General features: G+C 43.4%; 1 protein-coding gene across 8 annotated transcripts in view; it reads left to right on the forward strand.

Annotated features, from left to right (window-relative positions):
- The window catches only part of SLC11A2 (solute carrier family 11 member 2), a 43,338-nt gene that overhangs the window by 2,115 nt on the left and 21,450 nt on the right, over nucleotides 1-19,773 (forward strand). For 5 of the 8 annotated variants that reach the window (XM_019419356.2, XM_019419357.2, XM_019419359.2 and 2 more), the window contains exons 3-5: nucleotides 2,991-3,124; nucleotides 6,384-7,092; nucleotides 19,485-19,556. In XM_019419356.2, the coding sequence (XP_019274901.2) occupies nucleotides 6,867-7,092; nucleotides 19,485-19,556 (298 nt within the window). In that variant the 5' untranslated portion in view covers nucleotides 2,991-3,124; nucleotides 6,384-6,866. Of the gene's footprint in view, nucleotides 1-2,990; nucleotides 3,125-6,383; nucleotides 7,093-8,308; nucleotides 8,432-8,894; nucleotides 9,006-19,484; nucleotides 19,557-19,773 lie in introns of those variants that run through there. The other 3 variants (XM_019419358.2, XM_019419362.2, XM_053895676.1) reach the window with 3 other exon arrangements.

Raw genomic sequence — 19,773 nt, forward strand, 5'->3', positions numbered from 1 at the left:
CTTCTCTAACCATCCTTTGTCAAATAATCCTTACCTCTCACCTCTGGCTCTTGCTGCTCCTTACCTTACCTTTCAAATTTGTTTTTTAATGTTTATTCATTTTTGAGACAGAGAGAGACAGGGCATGAACGGCGGAGGGTCAGAGAGAGAGGGAGACACAGAATCCGAAGCAGGCTCCAGGCTCTGAGCTGTCAGCACAGAGCCCGACGTGGGGCTCGAACTCACGGACCGTGAGATCATGCCCTGAGCCGAAGTCAGACGCTTAACCGACTGAGCCACCCAGGCGCCCCTCAAATTTATTTTTTAATAGAATTTATTACTTTCTCACTTATATTTATTGACTTGTTTATTATTGGTCTCCCCCACAGAATGTAAGTTCTCTGAGAGCAGGACATTTGTATATCTTGATCATTACAATATTCCAGTGCCTTGAACACCACTTGCACATAGTATAGATCCTCGGTGCTATATTTATGAAGTAAATGAAATGAAATGGAACAAACATTCCTCTGCTGTTCTATGGTGAAGCTAAGCAGAAGAAACCATGAAGTCTTTCTAAACTAATCCTATTCAGCTTTAGAAACTTGGTCATTCTGAATCTCTGTCATTCTGAATCTCTGACCCCTGGAGAAGACTCCCTACCAATCTCTTTTTCAGTTCAGATGACTCCAGTAGGGCTGACCACACCCCCTAGCTCTAATGGTCAGCTTGTGTCCCAGGCACCCCTGGGCACTGTTTTCAGCTTGGGACTTGGTTCGTGACCCAAGCTAGGTTATCAGACACAGCCCTCCCCAACACTTTTGCTGGAACAATAGGGAAAGAGATACTCCAGGCTGTGAGGATCACATTGGCCCAGAGCAGATGGTGGCCATTGTTCCCCCATGCAAGGAGAACTTGCTTGAGAATAAAATTATTCTAGGATGGATACAGAGTCTAGAGAGAGAGAGAGAGAGAGAGAGAGTTAGATAAAGACAGGTGCACAGTAGCTTGGCAATATTATCTGAGTCCTCAGATCCAGCCCTGCTTCAAGCTAGATGTGCCATTGGATTTCCCACTTATGTGAATGATTCAGTTCCCTTTGAGCACACCAGTCTGAGTGGGTTTCTGGGTGTCACTGACCATCAAAAAACAAAATGAAAATCACACCTCGTGCCCATTTAGCTGTATAATTTGTGCCCCATCAATTTTCACTTTTTTACTGAATGACACATGCAGGTTTTTATCTAAAACTTTTGAACATTTTTATAGTTTACAAAATAATCTCGTGTGTATATAAAACTTAATTTTAATACAGTTATGTGAGGCGGGGTATATGTTGTTCTTTTAATTGGTTAAAACTGAAGCTCAAGAAATCAAGCAATTCATTCAGCATCACACAGTGAACAGCAGAGCGAGAACTCTAATGTGGGTCTTCTGGTGCTAAATCCAAGGCCTGGTCTATAGTTTTCCATCTGCTTTCTTAAGTATTTGTAGAATTTCTTCACGAATTTATTTATTTTTTGTCTCTCTTAACAGAGGAGAAGCTCACTTAATAGGACCTTGCTGTTTGCCTTGAGTCCCTCTTTTAATTCCTAGGGCAGCTTTCTGGAATGAGTGAGGTTCAGGAGTAGGGGGTTGGCTCTCACCGATTGTAAGGTTAGAGTTGGTCAGATCTGCTTTCTGTCATCAAGGAGCTTGTAATCAGCTGACTGAAATAATGCATATGTATTAAAGTGGTGCTTTTCCACCTTTTTTTGACTGCTATGGTAAGAAGCCACACACACACATCATTAAAGTTTTAAAAAGCAATACCTACCTTAGTACTTATAACATTCTTTGATATTTCCTATTTCATTAAAAAAATTTTTTTTAATGTTTACTTATTCTTGAGGTGGGGGGCGGGGGGGACAGACAGAGAGGGAGACACAGAATCCGAAGCAGGCTCCAGGCTCTGAGCTGTCAGCACAGAGCCTGACGCGGGGCTTGAACTCACAAACCGTAAGATCGTGACCTGAGCCAAAGTCAGACGCTCAACCGACTGAGCCACCCAGGTGCCTCAACCTATTTCACTTTTTAAAAATTCGGATTGTGACCCACTAAATTGACTTCATCATTCAGTAAGATGGATTGAGACTCAGTTTGAAAAGCACTTTTACAGGTCACATATATGTAAAGTCAAATCCAAGCTAAAGTTCAAGATCACAAATGTTTATTGAGTGCTAAAGGATGTGCTAAGTATATTACTAGGTGCAGTGAACAATAAAAAAATAATGTATGTACAGCTATCTTTATGAAGCTCATACTCTACTGGCAAAAATTAGAGAATAAGCTCAAATAACTAATAAAAGGAAAAATTTGAGCCAAAAAAAAAAAAAAAAAGCCCTCACAAAGATTCTGGAGCAGCAGAAGTCATATCCCGTGAGAATCAGGAAAGGCTTTAAGGGAGCAGGTGGTATTTGAGTTGAGCCTTGAAAAATGGATACTAGAGGGACACGTGGGTGACTCAGTTGGTTGAATGTTCAACTCTTGATGTTGACTCAGGTCACGATCTCACGGTTTGTGGGATCGAGCCCTGCATCAGGCTCTGTGTTGGCAGCTTGGAGCCTCCTTGGATTCTTTCTTTCCCTCTCCCTCTCTCTGCCCCTCCCCTTCTCGTGCTCTCCCGCCCCCAAATAAACAAACTTAAAAACAAATTTTGATAAAAAGCATTAAAAAAATGGAGACTAGAACTGTGAGTGGAGGTAACAAAAGGAGCCAAAAGCATAGGGTCAGGTAAACCCAGGGTGTGTTGGGGAAAGAAAATCGGAAATTCAACGGAAAGGAAGGGTTTGCATGGTGGAGAGGTGGAAGATGAGGTGGAAGGAGGGCTGGAACCATGGTGTGGGGGATCTTGAATGCCAGATGAAAAGTCTGTTCTGTATTTAATGTGATAATGTGTGTAAAATATCCTCCACGTGGCATGAAGTGGCACTTAGTTGATGTGATCTCCTCTTTCCTTCTTTACTCTGTAGGCTATAGGAAGTTTCCAAGTGGGGAAGAGAAATAGATTGATCAGGAGGAAATTGAGGCTGTGGAGGTCAGAGCTATGGGGGCCTAAGCAGGAAGGTAGCAGTTGAAATAGAAGGGGACAACTGACCTTGCGCAGGTAGGCTACATAATTACCATTATTTTATGTAAGGGAAGATGAGGAATCCATGATAACCTTCAGTTTTCAAGTCCTAGAAACTGGGAATATAAGGAAATTGTAAGAACAACCTGGTTTGAAGAGAAAGGAGGATAGTTGGGGATATAGTAATGCTGACTTTCTAGCTGGACATGCGAGGAGAAAGTCCAAGAGGCAGGTGTAGCTCAGGGAAAGAGGGTACAGAGAGTAATGGCCTTTGGGAATCATTGTCAAGAAGGTGAAATGGTGCCATGGCTGTGAAGGGATGCTATCACAGCCTGAGACTCCTCCCCAAGGACACACCAGTGAACATGATAAAGTTCTGGCTCTCAAGGAGAAATACAAACCACAAAAGCAATTCAGTGTTATGGGAAAGGGAAGAATACAGTATAGTATATCATAGGACTACATAGAAAACATGCCTTACTCAGACACTTGGGCTCGTGGAAGGCTTTTGGAGGAAGAAGCATTTAAAGTGAGACCTCAGTGGTGAGTAGGAATAGGCCCAGCTGAAAGATGTGTAGAGCAAGAATGTTCCAGCAGGAGCACAGCATGTGAAAAGGTGGGGAGGCAAGAAAGAACATTGGTGCATTTGGGGAACAAACGATAGAGAGAATATCCTTCAGAAGTTAGTATCATACCCACTTATCATACCATATCAACACAAAGATTTAAGAGCGTACCCATGGTTTCCCAGCTGGCTAGACCTCAAATCCAGGTCCGTGTTACTCTTAAGAGGTTGCTCTTTCCGTTATTCCAAGCTGTCCCATAGTGTCTCTAATGCTGGGTGGGTCCCGGTATTGTTACACTGAAGTTGTAGGGATTGTGTAGAATTAGGGGACCAAGGGTTGAACCTAAGGAATGCCAACATTTAAGGAGTAGGAAGAAGAAAAGTAGCAAATGAAGAAAGTAGAGGAAGCGCGATCCAAATAGAACTGCCCAGAGAGCACAGTATGATGGAATCCGAAGAAACAGAGTTGGAAGAGGAGTGGTATGACATTTCGAATGTGGCAAGAGCTCAAGAGTCTGTGGGTTCTGACCATAGATGGCCAATGACGATATTATTTAGCTAACAAGAAAGTACTTACCGGGGTAGATCACAAAGGGTGGAAAAATAAAGGAGTGTTCAGGAAGCAGAGTGAGTGCTGGTCACTTTTTCAGAGACCTTGATTTTGGGTTTTACAAGAAGAGGAAGTAAGGGAAGCCAACTCTGTGTTGGAAGCACTAGGTTTATTAGGAAGTGCTCTTGAGATCACCACGAAGGTAAGGGAAGCAAATCTGCACCGAAGGAGAAGTCGGGCTGTGAGGCAGGACGAAGGCTCAGCTGACTTTCAGAGCTGTTCCTAGTTGGGGTGAGAGGGATGAATCTTTACGCTCCTACATAAATCAGTCATTCCGTGTGGGCTGCCTAAGAAAGAGGCATGACGTGACAGCTGAGGGCCATCTGCCAGCAGTGTGCCCACTTCAACAGCTGGGGTCATAAGTCCTTTATTCCCAAGGGGGATCCTGTCTGTGCATTCTAACATTTATCACAGCAATAGCCTTACAAGGCTAGCGGATTCGAGGGAGGAATGTTTTTAGGGTAGTAAGACTCAACTTGGGAAATAGATACATTAATATAAACATATCCTAATCATTATTCTGTATTGCCTTGTCAGGCAATATGTCAGCCATAACATATTAAAAAGTGGGCTAATCCGTTTATGAAACACCTCCCATATAGCTGGCCTTTGTTAGCAGGTGTACAAAGATAAGATAATCACCCGTATTGAGAAGCTAACAAGTTAGTGGGAGAAGGGATGCACCAAAACAATAGCCCTGTAAGAGGCTGTGCTTATCTTATTTGTGTTTATATCTGTACCACCCCATCTATGCCTGGCACACAGTAGATTCTCAATAGGTATATACAGAATGAGGCAGTGCTAGAGTAGAGCAAAAAGTGCTTGGGTCAAAGAGAATAGAGGGCTAATGCAGCCTGGAGGAGGCAGGGAATGCATCACGGAGGGGGATATTTTAAGGGAAGCTTAAATGATAATAATGAGTTTTCCAGGTAAGGAAGGGGAGGGGTGGGAGGAGTTAATTCCTAGCAGCTGTTTCAGGGAAAACAAAAGCATGAAAAAGAATACTTGGAGGGTGGGTCAAAGGTAAAGCATGGAAGGAAAAGTCTCCTATTTCGATAAAGGGCACGCGCGACACAAACACATATTAACATCTACCCAGAAACGAGTTGGCTACTGTGGTAATGTGGGATATTCAGGGAATTTACAAGAGATTGTTTTTTGAGCTGGAGTTGAATGAAAGGGAATTGTTTTAGGTGTACACAACAGAGGCAGAATGGTATGGTAGTTGAGCGCTGGTTCTTCAAGAACAGATCTGTGTTCAAAGCCTGGCTCATTTTTGTGACATGTTATATGTGGTGTCTGATACGGATACATAATAAGAATGCAGTTAATGTCAGTGAGAATCGCGGACCTGGAAGGCATGAGTGGAGTGTATATACCAGGGGAACTGTTGAGTAAACGAAACAGGAGCTATGGTAGAGTCTCATTGTAAAATCCATTCCTGTTTTTGGAACTCCTAAACCAAAATAGGGCTTCTTCCTCCAACATTTTAGTTCAGGGATGATTTCGTGTGTACATATTTTCCTGGGAAGGGGGACAAATCAGTGCCCCACTCAATCTAAGGCAGCTCTGCATTGGGGAACTTGTCTGAGGTAGCACAAGGACAAGGAGCAGGGCACATTGTAATGGTACGACTTTTAGTATTTGTGCATGCCCTTGAACAAAGAGATCTTCATCTGGGATCCAGGGAAAGAGATTTGTAGATCTTCTGACCCTACAGTTGTTCTGAATAGGAAGCAGAGCCACCTGCTAGAAGCCTACTTTGACCAATATGAATCGATTACTCTTTTCTTTCTTTTCCATTCTAAGACATTTCTTTCTATCGCACTTATTTGCATATGTTTTTGTGGTATTAAGCAGATTTTCTTTAAAACTATGAGAAAAGTTTCTGAAGGCAGCAATTTCTTCCTCCCAGTATCCCACTTCACTCTTCTTACTTGCCCCGCCCCCATGTCTCCTTTCCACCTCTGCCTCCAGCTGGCCTACTAAACTATTTGCCAGAGGCATGATTTCCTCATTCTTTCAATTCCCCTTCTCCCAGATTGAGAAATTCTGGGCTTGCTCTGGATTTTTTTTACAGTCTCAGGTTTTCATTTTTGTTTTTTCTTTTTCTTTTCCAGCAGATGCCCCAGTCCTGGGTTCGCATGTCTTTGTTGTCAGCCTGTGGATCACTGATTGACCAGCCTGAGCCAGCGGGTCCCTCAGATCCCAAGGGACAGACTGGGCGGTGCTTTTACCCACACCGTGAGACTCCTCATAATTGCATCAGTGCCGCACGTACCTATGGAAAATACTAGTGGACTGTCAGGCTTGGGGTTAATTGGTTTCAGCTAACACCTTATGGGAGCAGAGTCCTTGTGCACATGCTGCCGTGGTACAAGTGCTCTAACTAGCTTCACACCAAGGGGAGTGGCATCCTGAAGGAAAGCAATTCCTTTTACTCCACCCCTTTCATCCACTGCCACTCACAGATTGGCCTCCAGCTCCTGCCCGGTGGATCAAAGACGAAATCTTGGAATACACGTTTTCAAACTCAATTAATTGTTCATTAATATCCGGGAGTGGCAGATATACGATGCTTCCCTTTTCATGGCAGGTCAAAGATGAAATTTGATTATGCTTTGAAGGGTGTGGTTTGCCTCTTGAAATTCCCGGCAGTGTCTTTACCAACGTGGTGTTGCCCAGAGCAGCCCAAGTGCCCTTATCTAACCAAGGGAGGCGCACTTGTCTGCATATATACAGGCAGGAGCCGACGCTCGGAAAAGTCAAATCCAGCCTGCACAATGAAGAAGCAACCTAAGAAGGATGAAGCTCCACACTGTGAGCTCAGTAAGTAGCCAGCAACCATGCGGAAGCCCAAAGAGGTTGCTTAGCTGAGCAGACCCGTTAGGGGAACATGAATGGCTCCAGCCATTTTACTTTCTAGTTGCAGCAGAAGTTCCCACAGGAAAGGTTCTGGTCTGGAAGGACTTCATCAAGCCTTTCTGAAAACTACCCAGAGGTGTTGGAGAGAGATTCTCAGAACTAATTTGTGCATTTTCTTTTTCTCTCTAGGGGAAGTTCTGTATGGAAACCAGCCTGTTCCAGAGTAACTGAGGATACTCAGCCCAGTTTTTTTGTCCCTGAGATTTTTACTTTGTACTTGATTTGGAGTTTTCTTTTTGCAGTTCATTCTCCTTCCTCCTCTCTTGGACTCTTTTTACTATCTAATAAAATTTTCTCCTAGCAGTTTTTTACGTGGAGAAAGAAGTTGGAGGCGTTTATGCTTCTTTTCCTCTCTAAGCCTACAATTTGGTTAGATAAGCCTGGTTATCTTCAACGTAAGCTGTAGGGGGGTGTCTAAGAATGTTTCTGGAAGCTCTAAAGGGCATTGTAGAAAATGAGGGTGGCTCGTCAGACAATTTTTCTTCCCTCTAAAGCACCACTAGTCTGGCTATCATCTTCAGGGAAAGGCTGGCGTTGTGAGGTTGGGGCTGGGGCGGGATCGCTTTTAGGTAGGCAGAGATAAAGCTTGGAGGAAGAAGTGAACCAGCCGGGTAGGATGGAGGAAAACAATTCATTACAGAGGCTTGGGAGTGGGGCATCTGATGCGGTGGAACTGGCTGTACTAGCTGATGTCTCGCGATTCCTCCCGGGTGTGGGTTGCTTTCGGTGAAGCAGCAGATACTATGGTGTGGCTCTGGGGACGAGAGCATATGGTCCTGCCAGGTTGGCTAAACTTTATGGAGTGGAGCTGTACCTCGCTGAACAAAGTCTCCAGAAAAAAAGGGGGCTTGACTGCCAGTATCTAATGTGAGGCAGCGGCTAACTGAGGTAGGAAATTGATCTGACCCGGGACTGGGCGCAGGACCGCCGAAGCCCCGATATCCACACTCAGTTGAGCACGACCCGCGCTCGCAATGGCTCGGCGAGAAACAGCTCCAGCCCAGGCCGTCGTGGCCCCGCCTCCAGCCTGCTGACCCTGGGGTGGGCGGACCCTCGGGACGCCCTCAGCTGGCCACGCGCGCCGGCAGCTACCGGGAATACGAGGAGTCCAGCCAATAGGAATGTGCAACTGCGGTCCTATCGGCCAATCGCGGGGCGTGTAGGGGGTTGGCAGGCTTGGCGCTAGCTCCCGGGATATGGAGCGGCCAGCGCGAGGGCATCCTGTCTGGTGGCTGCGGAACCGGTAAGGCCACCGGCGGGCGAGGTCAGGGGTCACGCGGCCGCACCAGTTTCCCCAGGCCGGCCGGGAGGGCGCGGGGGTGGGCCAGGGAGCAGGCGCCGGGGCCAGTATGGGGCACGCGGGGCGCCATGCGGGACGGCGAGGGGCGGTGCGGGGGGCCAGACAGAGCCGCCTTATTCGAAGGAAGACAGAGAGCGGGGCGGGGGGTGGGGGCAGGGAGCGAACGCCTGAGGTTGTGGGGCCTCGTCCCTTCCCCGCCGCGGCCTAGGCGAAATGGCCGAACTCCCGTGTGGACCTGCCGCCGCGCGGGAACCCGTGATCCAGGGTGCGCTGACCCGCTTCACGCCGCGGAGGAGGCGACGGGCACAGGGCAAGGTCCCCGCAGCCGCCTTCTTATCTGCGGAGCCCTGGGGCCGCGCCCGTTCCCTGGGCCTCCCGCCGCTCCTCTTTAACAATAAAGATCACTTTAGTGCAGCCGACATCCATGGAGCGCCTTCGAGTGAAGGGCCTGGGCAGGCCGCTGAGTACTCGCGTGTAGATTGGTTTTAGGGCTCTTTGTGCCGCTTCCTGGCTCCAGGTACTTTTATAGGGGGCACACGGTATTGAAGTGGGGTGGATGCTCTCCGACTGTTCGGTTTCTTGTATCCCTGCTTTTAAAGCTGCGATATTCCGTCTTTGGATTCCTTTCCACTCCCCCCCCCCCCCCCCCCCCCGCCCCGCGCCCCAATTCCCCGACTCATGTACCAGACGATTTCAAAGAGCATCATTAGGGAAGAAGTTGAGGAACCTGGGATTGAGTTTTCCTGTGTGTAAAATGAGCATATTTTCATATTGTCTGTTGCTTTCAGAAGAGTGCTGCGAAGTTAAGGGAACGCGGCATATCTCTAAAGTGGAAGGCAAAAGCAGAAATTCTGTGGAAGGAGCAGCAAGGGCAAATGGGCTTCCAGAAACTTTTGCTGGCCATTATTTTAGTGAATGTCGGTGAAACCGGGGGGACACTGTTGACCGTGACTCCTGTGAATGGAAGGCCCACCAGTTTGCACCACTTCTTGGCTGTGTAAACCTTTGAGCAAGTTGCTTAGCCTCCTGGTTCATTTGTCTCCAGGAATTTAAAATGAGAATTGATACTATAAATCTTACAGGTTTGTTAGTGAGTATAAAATAAGTTGATACAGATGAAGTGCTTAGTTCTTGGCGTGTAGGAATTTTTATTACTTAACACGTGCCTTCTTTCCGCTAAAGATTCCCGTCTAAAGAATTTTGATCTTATAACTTACCCTTTGCTCAGAATCGTGTAAGCCTATTGTGAATGAATCCTTAGGCCCTTGTTTTCCATCCCTGGTGTTAACGTTGACCTGAAGGTATAGTATAATTCCGGGTGATTAGAGGCTTCCTACTGGGTGTTTACTGTATCATTAAATAAGGTTGGAAACTATCACTATTCTAGGTATGGCTGTGACAGCTGTGTTGAGTAAACGAAGCCTCAAAACTTTTTGGGCTGTTTAGTTTTTCATTGGAAAATACTTCATTGACAGTCTTGGCCCAGGCACGGTTTATTTTGGATCCACTACCAAAAAGGCCATGATTGCAGTATACTTGGTTTCTCATGTTTCCGGGATGGCTGTGGGACTTCGGAGGGGAATTTCTGGGCAGCCTGGCAACACTTCTTGTTAATGAATGGGGAAGCTTGGTATGAATCTAATCTTACTTTACTGTTAGGAAATCCGCAGTGGTTCCTTGGATTACTCTACAGAGCAACTACTAAGCAGTTTTACTTCAGTTTTGACTCAGTGACGTCAAGGTTAGAGGTTAGAGAACAGTATCCATAAAGTAGCATCTTTTGGGTGGGTGCTGTGGAGTGAAAGGCGTCTTTATTCCTTGTCTCCTCCCCATGTACATAAATACAGTCTGCTGACAGATTTATACCCTTTCCATGAGTTTAAAATTGTCTCTTTTTTCTTAAATTTCTTTTTAATGTTTGTTTATTTTGAGAGGGGAGGGACAGAGAGAGAGAGAGGGAGACAGAATCCCAAGCAGGCTCTACTCCAGAGCCTGATGCAGGGCCCAAATTCACGAACTGTGAGATCGTGACCTGAGCTGAAATCGAGTGTCAGACACTTGATTTTAGGGCCACCCAGGTGCCCCTAAAAGTCTCTCCTAAGTTCTCACGATGTTATCTGGAAGGCACTAATGGAAGACTGTTTTGTCTTCCAATTCTCCCCTTCCATGAAAGCTGCTATTTACACACATAGCATAATCACAAAATGAGAAACTCCGAATTTGTGAAAAAGAGTATGCTGTCCCGATTTGGCTGAAGTACGGATGGTATACGTTCAGTTATTTAGCTTTGGAATGAGACAATTTAGTACTTCTGTAGGGTTGAAAGTTGGATGTGGGTTTGGTGAGGGTAGAGGACGGTGTCTTCTCGAAACCTCTTTACTTGTGCTTGAGTAAGGAGGAAAGGGAGTGGCATCTTCAGAGTTGAGTGTTTAAGGCAGAAAAGGAAGCCTTTTGCTCTAATGTTGTTGTCATCCTTATCATCTGAGTCTCTGTGGTCTGAATAAAATATTTTGGAAAAGAAGGCAGGGAGCATTGGAATGTGCAGAATATAAGGCTTTGGAAAAGCTAGACCCCTTTTGTCTCATCAGATGCTATTCATTCTTTTGATAATTTAACAAACAGATATTTAACAATTGACATTTTTGGGCCCCTGGAGACACAAAGAAAGACCCTTCAGACATCATCAGGGACATCATGGATAACATACAACATTGTTTGTATTATAAACTATAATAAAATGGGAATGGAATATAAAATAGTTGGCCAGGAATGATAGAAAATATACTTATCATCTAGTTCCTTTTCCACTTTTAATTTTTTTTTTTTTTTTAACGTTTACTTATTTTTGAGACAGAGAGAGACAGAGCATGAACAGGGGAGGGTCAGAGAGAGGGAGACACAGATTCTGAAACAGGCTCCAGGCTCTGAGCTGTCAGCACAGAGCCCGACGCGGGGCTTGAACTCACTGACCGTGAGATCATGACCTGAGCCGAAGTCGGCCGCTTAACCGACTGAGCCACCCAGGTGCCCCTCCACTTTTAATTTTAAGGCTGAAGTCACTTACATTTTTTAATGTGAAGACCAAAGTTTCCAGTAAAACCTTGAATTGGGAAGTTGAGGTTCTTAGGCTTGTCTTTATGCTTATTGCTGGTAGGTGATCTTGTTTGGGTTATTTTTGTTTTGGTCCCATTAATCGCTAGTAATCAAGTGACTGCTAAAACCCCTAGGTAATGAAAGGAGAAGGCTGCAAGTTAATTATTAAAATTTTAAACAGGTTCCAAAGAGCAGAAGGAGGCAGGTGTGCAGCTGGAGAATCTTGTAGTAAGTGTTATTTGTCTGTACATATAATTTTTCTTTACTTTAAGAAAAGACGTGTTGAGGAAAATATGTACTCAAATTGTTAAGGCCAGGCTACGTCCGAGGGGCCAGAATGTGTCATTGGAATGAATGAATTGAATGTAGTCTAGTAATAATCATTCTTCACATTTGCCAGAGGAAAATGACTCATGCAAGTGTGAGGGCAAAACATTTTTCTGAGGCATGAGTGGGTATAGGCTTATTTAATACTGACCTTCTTATTTCAATATAAAGGGGTGTTTGAAATTGTTCACAGAGCGTAGAGTTGCAGGATAGATGCGTCAGGCTGGGAGGCCAGGTTGGTTCCCCCAAAGGGAAATGCACTGCTGTTTACTTCTGGTTAGGAAGAAATCAGAGGAAGCTCTCTGTGTGAGAATTGGGAGGAACAAAGACCCAGCTACAGTCTCTAGAGGTAAGACTTCAGGGACCCTGACTTGTGAGCATAGAGGTTTGAAAGCTGGTTAACCCTCAGCAATGAGCAGAGAAAGTGTTCTGTCTAGTAGGTATCAGGTCCTTCTAATTCTGAAGTCTCTGGTTGATGAGTGATATATTTTTTGAAAGATCAGTACTTCTGGACAGCCTGGCCACATTTCTCCCAGCTGTTATCATCTTTGACACCCAGGCAGCCAGTTTCATTATCTTTCTCCCCATTTCTTACTCCCTCTCTCCTTGCTGCTTAACATTTTTTTTTCTTCTTTTTTTTTTTGTCATTCAGTGTTCTCAATGTCATGTTTTTCTTTCAACTGTGAAACAGATTCTCAGAAGTCCAGCTCAAGCGAGAAACAGCAAACTTGATGTTGAGTTGAAATTGTGGTTCTCTGGGAGACTAAGCAAGATTATCCCAATTTTGAGATTATTACTACAGTATACAAAGTCAGTAAAATGAAAAACAGTCCACACTGGTATCTTAATGGCCATCGTGCCAGAGTGAGAAAGAGACACACACATACAGAAGCCCTGATGCGTATTAAGCACATTGTACAATAGGAGTACTGTTTGTACTTTGTGAACTGGGTGTGTTTCTGTGGCTTTGGCTGAAGACATTCTAATATGAAGACATTCTCTAGTTAGGTAGTGAGGATTAGAGTTTTCAGGCCTTTTCTTAAACTAACACCACAGGGACTTTTCACTTTTCCTTCACAGAAGTAGGTGTAATCGGTCTCAACCTGTCTTTTCTTCATTTTATCATTTTCTATCAAATTCATTTTCATAACAGAAAAATAGGAGGCACTTACATCTAAATTTAAAAAATTCTAAACTTTGTATCCTCAAGAATAATTTAGAAATTCACAAGGCTTTTTAAAAATTAATTATCATAGTTGACATATCATGTTACATTAGAATCAGGTGTACAACATAGTGATTTGACAATTCTGTACATTATGGGACACTTCCCATGGTACATGGAGCTCCCATCTGCCACCGTGAAATGTTATTACAGTATTGTTGACTATATTCCCTATGCTTTCCTTTTCATTTCCATGACTTATTTATTTTAAAATTGGAAGCTTGTACTTTTTTTTTGAGAGAGAGAGAGAGAGAGAGGGCGCAAGTGAGCGAGGGGCAGAGAGGGAGGGAGGGAGAGAATTGGGGCTCACCCTAAGCAGGGCTCAAGCTCACCAGTGCAGGACTTGAACTCAGAAACCATGAGATCATGACCTGAGATGAAGTCAGATGCTTAATGGACTGACTCACCCAGCCACCTGGAAGTTTGTACCTCTTAATCCCCGTTACCCATTTTGCCCATCTTCCCTCACACCTCCACTCAGGTAACCATCCGTTTGGTCTCTGTATTTAAGAGATTCTTCATTTGTTTGTTTTGCTTTTTAGATTCCACATATAAGTGAAATCATATGGTATTTGTCTTTCCCTCTTTGACATATTTCACTTAGCATAATACCTCTAGGTGCTATGTTATGCTATGTTATGTTACTCCTTACATGGGCTTTGGTGGGGGTCTTGGGGCAGCACCTGTGGTCTGAATCAGGGTGCGAGGAGCGCCTAGGTGGCTCAGTCAGTTGAGCATCGACTTCAGCTCAGGTCATGATCTCACGGTTTGTGGGTCACGCTCTGTGCTGACAGCTCAGAGCCTGGGGCCTGCTTCCGATTCTGTGTCTCCCTCTCTCTCTGCCCCTCCCCTTCTCATGCTCTCTCTCTCTCTTTCTCTCTCTCTCTCTCTCTCTCTCTCTCTCTCTCCGAAATAAACATTTTTAAAAAATTAAAAAAATAAAAATAAAAAATAAATCAGGGTGGGGATGTTCAGTCCTTCCATGCTTTGCAAAAGCGATTCCTGACTACCTTGTGAATTTTGCCAGTCAGCTTTAAACATTCCTGTTCACATTTATTTAGCCAGTTGCTTCCATATAAACACTTTTGGTTCCCTCTATGAGAGTTTGTTGCCTTCTTAATGCTGTCTTTGATTTTATTTATATAGGGGAGGGGAGGGGAGGGGAGGTAAAAAGGGATGAATTAGAGGAATGTTCAAAAACATTACTCTCTAAACTTTATAATTAATTTTAGGGAGACTTTTGCAATATTGAACACTACTCTGAAATCGGTGAAATAGTTTGTATGTATGTATTTATTTATGTTTGTTTATTTTTGAGAGAGAGAGAGCAAGTGAGGAGTGGGAGCAGGGGAGGTCCAGAGAGAGAGGGAGACACAGAATCCGGAGCAGGCTCCAGGCTCTGAGCTGTCAGTGTAGAGCTCAAACCCACAAACCGTGAAATCATGACCTGCGCTGAAGTCAGATGCTTAACTGACTGAGCCACCCAGGTGCCCAGGTTTATTTATTTATTTTGAGAGAGGGAGTTTGTGCACCAGCAGGGGAGGGTCAGAGAGAGAGGGAGAAAGAGAGAGAATCCCAAGCAGGCTCCTCACTGTCAGTGTGGAGCCCAACTTATGGCCGGTTCCATCTCAGGAACCATGAGATCATGACCTGAGCTGAAACCAAGAGTCAGATATTTAACCAGCTGAGCCACCCAGGCGTCCCTTAACTTACATGTTTTTTAACATTCAGTATTTCATACTTTCTTGGGGGCAATTTAAAAACAGATTTGGGCTATCTAAATTGTTCTTTAAAAAATTAACTGTTCTTCCAGAGTTCTTGTGAATGCTAAGAGAACACATGAGATAATGTTAATAAGATGTTCAGAATTGATTATGGCTAGTATGTGTTTGGGGGGATACCCAAATTAAGGAGTCAGGAAATTCCTGACAAGGCAGCTTCTAATTTTTGCATTCAAGTGAAATTCCCAATTCATAATTTCAGAGCATGGCTGTTTGGGCACTAAGACAAAGTAGTAATAAGTTAAGCTTAAGATAGTATATTATATGCCTGCCAGCTGGACAGCTGCAGATCTCTGATTATCCATTACAGAAGTTTTGTCAGTCAGAGTTCATCTACACATTCTGAAAGTATTTGTTTGGAAGCTGAGTGAATCCATAGGACTTTTGCATTAAAAAATAAATAAATGGTACAAGTACATGACAAAATGATTTTTTTTTTTAAGTGCAAAATGGTATATGGTGTATATTCAGTGAGAGGTCTTCCTTTCACCTGACCTTGTTTGTACTTCCCTACTCCTTCATCTTGGGGACAGCATTATTAGTTTTTGGTATGTCCTTGAGAGATAGCCCATACATGTACGTATGTATATTATCATCCCTCCTCTTTTTTTCTTCTTGCCATATAAATGATTCCATACTGTCTATAAATTGGATTTTTTTTTTCAACGTTTTTTTTTTTTTTTTTTTTTATTTATTTTGGGGACAGAGAGAGACAGAGCACGAACGGGGGAGGGGCAGAGAGAGAGGGAGACACAGAATCGGAAACAGGCTCCAGGCTCCGAGCCATCAGCCCAGAGCCTGACGCGGGGCTCGAACTCACTGACCGCGAGATCGTGACCTGGCTGAAGTCGGACGCTTAACCGACTGCGCCACCCAGGCGCCCCTATAAATTGGATTTTTTACTTGAAAACATATCTTGGAGATTGTCTCCTATCAGTACAATTAGATATGCTCTATTATAATAGCTGCATGGCATTCTATCCTGTGAATGTACATAGTCTATTTAACCAGCCTTTGACTGATATCAAGGTTGTTTTTAGTCTATTGATACTACAAACAGCGTTACAGGAAATTTCCTTGCACATACTTCCTTGTATGAGTGTTTCTTTAGGATACATTCTTAGAAACAGAATTGCTGGGTCAAAGGGTGCTTTTAACATTTGAGACAGAAAATGTAATTTTATTAGCCTTTTTTATCTTGTAAAACATTTGTTTGAAAGTAATCTCTGTGGGGCTTGATCTCATGTGGGGCTTGAACTCATGACCCCAATGTGGCACTTGAACTTATGACCCTGAGATCAAGAGTCACGTGGCTCTATTGCTCTACCGACTAAGCCAGCCGGGCACCCCACTTGTAAACATTCTTACAGCTTTTTTTGTCTTGAAAGAGAGAGAGAGTGGGTACACACAAGTTGGAGAGTGGTAGAGGGAGAGAGAGAATCCCAAGCAGGCTCCATGCTCAGTGAGGAGCCTGACATGGGGCTTTATCTCACGACCCCAGGATTATGACCTGAGCCGAAATCAAGAGTTGGACCCTCAACCGACTGAGCCATCCAGGCACCTCATTCTTACAACTTTTGATAAGGAATGGGATAAAACAGTTTACAGTACATGTATCCAGGAGTGCCATTTTTTCTGTTGTTGCTGTTTGACAGGAGGAAACTTACTGGCTTTGGAAGAAGGTGACGCTTTATGGTTGCGGTGAGCTAGAATATTATCAAAGGTATATTAATCATAATTACCAAGTATTGCTGGACTGATTCTGGTTGCTTATATTTCAACTTGATCTTTTTATTAATGTAGTTGAATGACTGAAATGATCTGGTGGCATAGTCCTAGGGAGGAAAACTGTCTTAATATTAACTCAGTGCTTCCATATGAATCTTAAATTTTCATGGAGATTTAAATACCAAGCATAACTGACCTTCTCTATTCCCTGCTCTCGTTATGTTCTGTAGACACTGGAAACAGTGGAACTTATAGTTTGTTAACTGCAAGTTTTGATGAGAAAAATGGAATCTATAATCTCTTTTCCTTTCTTAAAATAATACATTCCTGAGATTTCAGAGAGAAGGTCAGACTTCTTGTATCTTATTGGCTCTGTATGTAGTTAGTATAGGAATAGTCCCATAGAATACAAATAACAATTGTAAAAAATTTTATCATGAAATAGTTCTGTCTAAAATTATTTATCACCTTTGTAGACTGTAGGCTTGGGGAAAAACAGAGTACTATCTGAATTGTTTGTTCTCAGAATTTAATTTAAAAGCTTATTTTGGGGAGAAAATTTCACCAGATGCATTAAACAATTCTGTGCCTTAAAGAGGCTCTCAGTCATCACTATAAAAGTAATCTAATTTAGTCAGTTCTTGGTGAGTGGGGCCACATTGGAAGAAAGTTGAGTTATTCTTGATAATAACATAATACATAATAAAATATTAATAACATAATTTTAAGTAATAATAATGTTCTCAGAGTTGATCAAAGTATAAAGAAGGGCTCTTTACCTCACACCAAGTGGCCCAGAACCTTTTCCCGTAAGAGCCATAGTCCCAAAGCTGATTTGCAGTGCCTAATTTATGATGGGTTAGGATAACCTGGTAACCTAGCTTCTTAGAATTCTATGTAAAATAAAAAGGCTCTGGATGGGGCCAAAGGGCTGTGCTGTGATTGGAATCCAAGTGGCTACTGCTACTCTGAATGGTCAGCTATGTAAATCTCATTTAGATGAGGTGCTAAAGAGGGTTTGAATATCATCAGTATTACTGGCATCTGTTGGCTGGTTTTTCGACATCTGGTGTCTTAAAACCTGATAGGAGGGACATGGCTAGTTGTCCATTGCAACAAAATACTTGATATTGGTGATTATAGAGGTAAAAGGTTATGTTTTCCAAATTTGTAAGTGGTAGTATGTTTTACATCGGGAAGATAGATGAAACCTAAAACCTTTCAGGTCTGAATTCTGTAATTCTTTAAAATAGGTACAGAATATGTTGGTAGATAGATTATGTAAAAAAGAAAGTAGAGGAATGTTCAGATAGGAACAAGGGACAAGAGAGATGAAGACTTTATACAGTAAAAGATATCTAAGGAGAGGCTTTATAACTTTTTAGGAGGATAGTTTTTATTGGGATTTAAGTGGGGGTTAGGGTTAACAATAAATATTGCCTTAGGGCACCTGGGTGGCTCAGTTGGTTGAGTGGCCGACTTTGGCTCGTGATCAGGTCGTGATCTCGCAGTTTGTGAGTTCGAGCCCTGTGTCAGGCTCTGTGCTGACCGCTCGGAGCCTGGAGCCTGCTTCGGATTCTGTATCTCTCTTTCTCTCTTTCTCTCTCTCTCTCTCTGCCCCTCCCCTGCTCATGCTCTCTCTCTGTCTCAGAAATAAACATTAAAAAAATTTTTTTTAAAAACAATAAATATTGCCTTGTCTTTCTCCTTCTAAATTTGAAATCAACTGAGAAATAAATTCCTTAATCAGCAGATCAAAATGTTAAAAAATCATCCTGATTGGTGGGGTTGACTGGAGAATACTCCATAGATCTGTGGCTAGATGAGCTTACAACCATCTTCCCCTCTCCCCAGTTAAACTTAACCCAACAGGATGCTGGACCTCTGGGACAACCACTCATCCCGCCGTCCCCCGACCCCCACCTGGGCCTTGCAGGCCAGAGAGAAGTTCTGGCATCATGCAGACTGTGCCTATTCCTCCTGGTACCTCATCTTTCCCTGAGAGCCCAAGAAGGGAAGGCCATGGTGATTAGTTTCTGCTCCCGGTTGTTGAAGGGTTAGGGAATGAGAAATGTCGTAGAACTCTCTCTCTCCTCAGGGAAATATGAGCCTGGGGAATAATGGCCCTCCTTTTCTCCCCCCTTCTCAGAAAATTGAAGCATGAGCTTAAATTGTTTCCTAGATCAAAAAGGGTTACAGATCTTTGTCTTTTGGGGCGCCTGGGTGGCTCAGTTGGTTAAACGTCCGACTTCAGCTCAGGTCATGATCTCATCGTCCATGAGTTCGAGCCCCGCGTCAGGCTCTGTGCTGACAGCTCCGAGCCTGGAACGTGCTTCAGATTCTGTGTCTCCCTCTCTCTCTGACCCTCCCCCGTTCATTCTCTGTCTCTTTCTGTCTCAAAAATAAATAGATCCTCCCCCGTTCATTCTCTGTCTCTTTCTGTCTCAAAAATAAATAAACATTAAAAAAAATTAAAATAAAAAACTTGTAAAAGGCAGGGGGACCAATCTGGTTTTAAATATTTGAGTTAATCTGGAAGCAAAGGGCAGAAACTGGGGAATCGCCTAGCAGCCTCTCTGTGGATGCTTATTAAAAAGTATTTGCCTAGTTCCCTGAAACACCTTTTGCTTCAGTTTGGCTTAGAAGTCTTATTAGCAAGACTTTTATATTTTTATTAAATATCTCAATCATACTCTGAAAACTGATTATTTTCAAGGTTATCTAATTCAGTAGAAGGATTCTTTTCATATAATACGGGATCAGTTGTACAGAGTAACAAAATGCTGGTTCTAAACTTTTAGTTTGTTCTTGCTGATTCCTCTCTTCCTTTTCTCCATTTCAGAATCCTATTCTAAGAACTTGGACACTCAGTCATCCACCATGGTATTGGGTCCTGAACAGAAGATGCCAGATGGTAATTTACAGCTTTGTGTTATTGTCTGATTTTTATTTGGAACTAAGTTTATTTTTTTTATTTTAATTTTTTTAATGCTTATTTTTGAAAGAGAGAGAGACAAAGCATGAATGGGAGAGGGGCAGAAAGAGAGGGAGACACACAATCTGAAGCAGGCTCCAGGCTCTGAGCTGTCAGCACAGAGCCCGATGAGGGACTCGAACCCACGAACCATGAG

The sequence above is a fragment of the Panthera pardus genome, unplaced genomic scaffold (assembly GCF_024362965.1).
Source record: "Panthera pardus isolate Hobbes unplaced genomic scaffold, ASM2436296v1 HiC_scaffold_6, whole genome shotgun sequence".
NCBI lineage: Eukaryota > Metazoa > Chordata > Mammalia > Carnivora > Felidae > Panthera > Panthera pardus.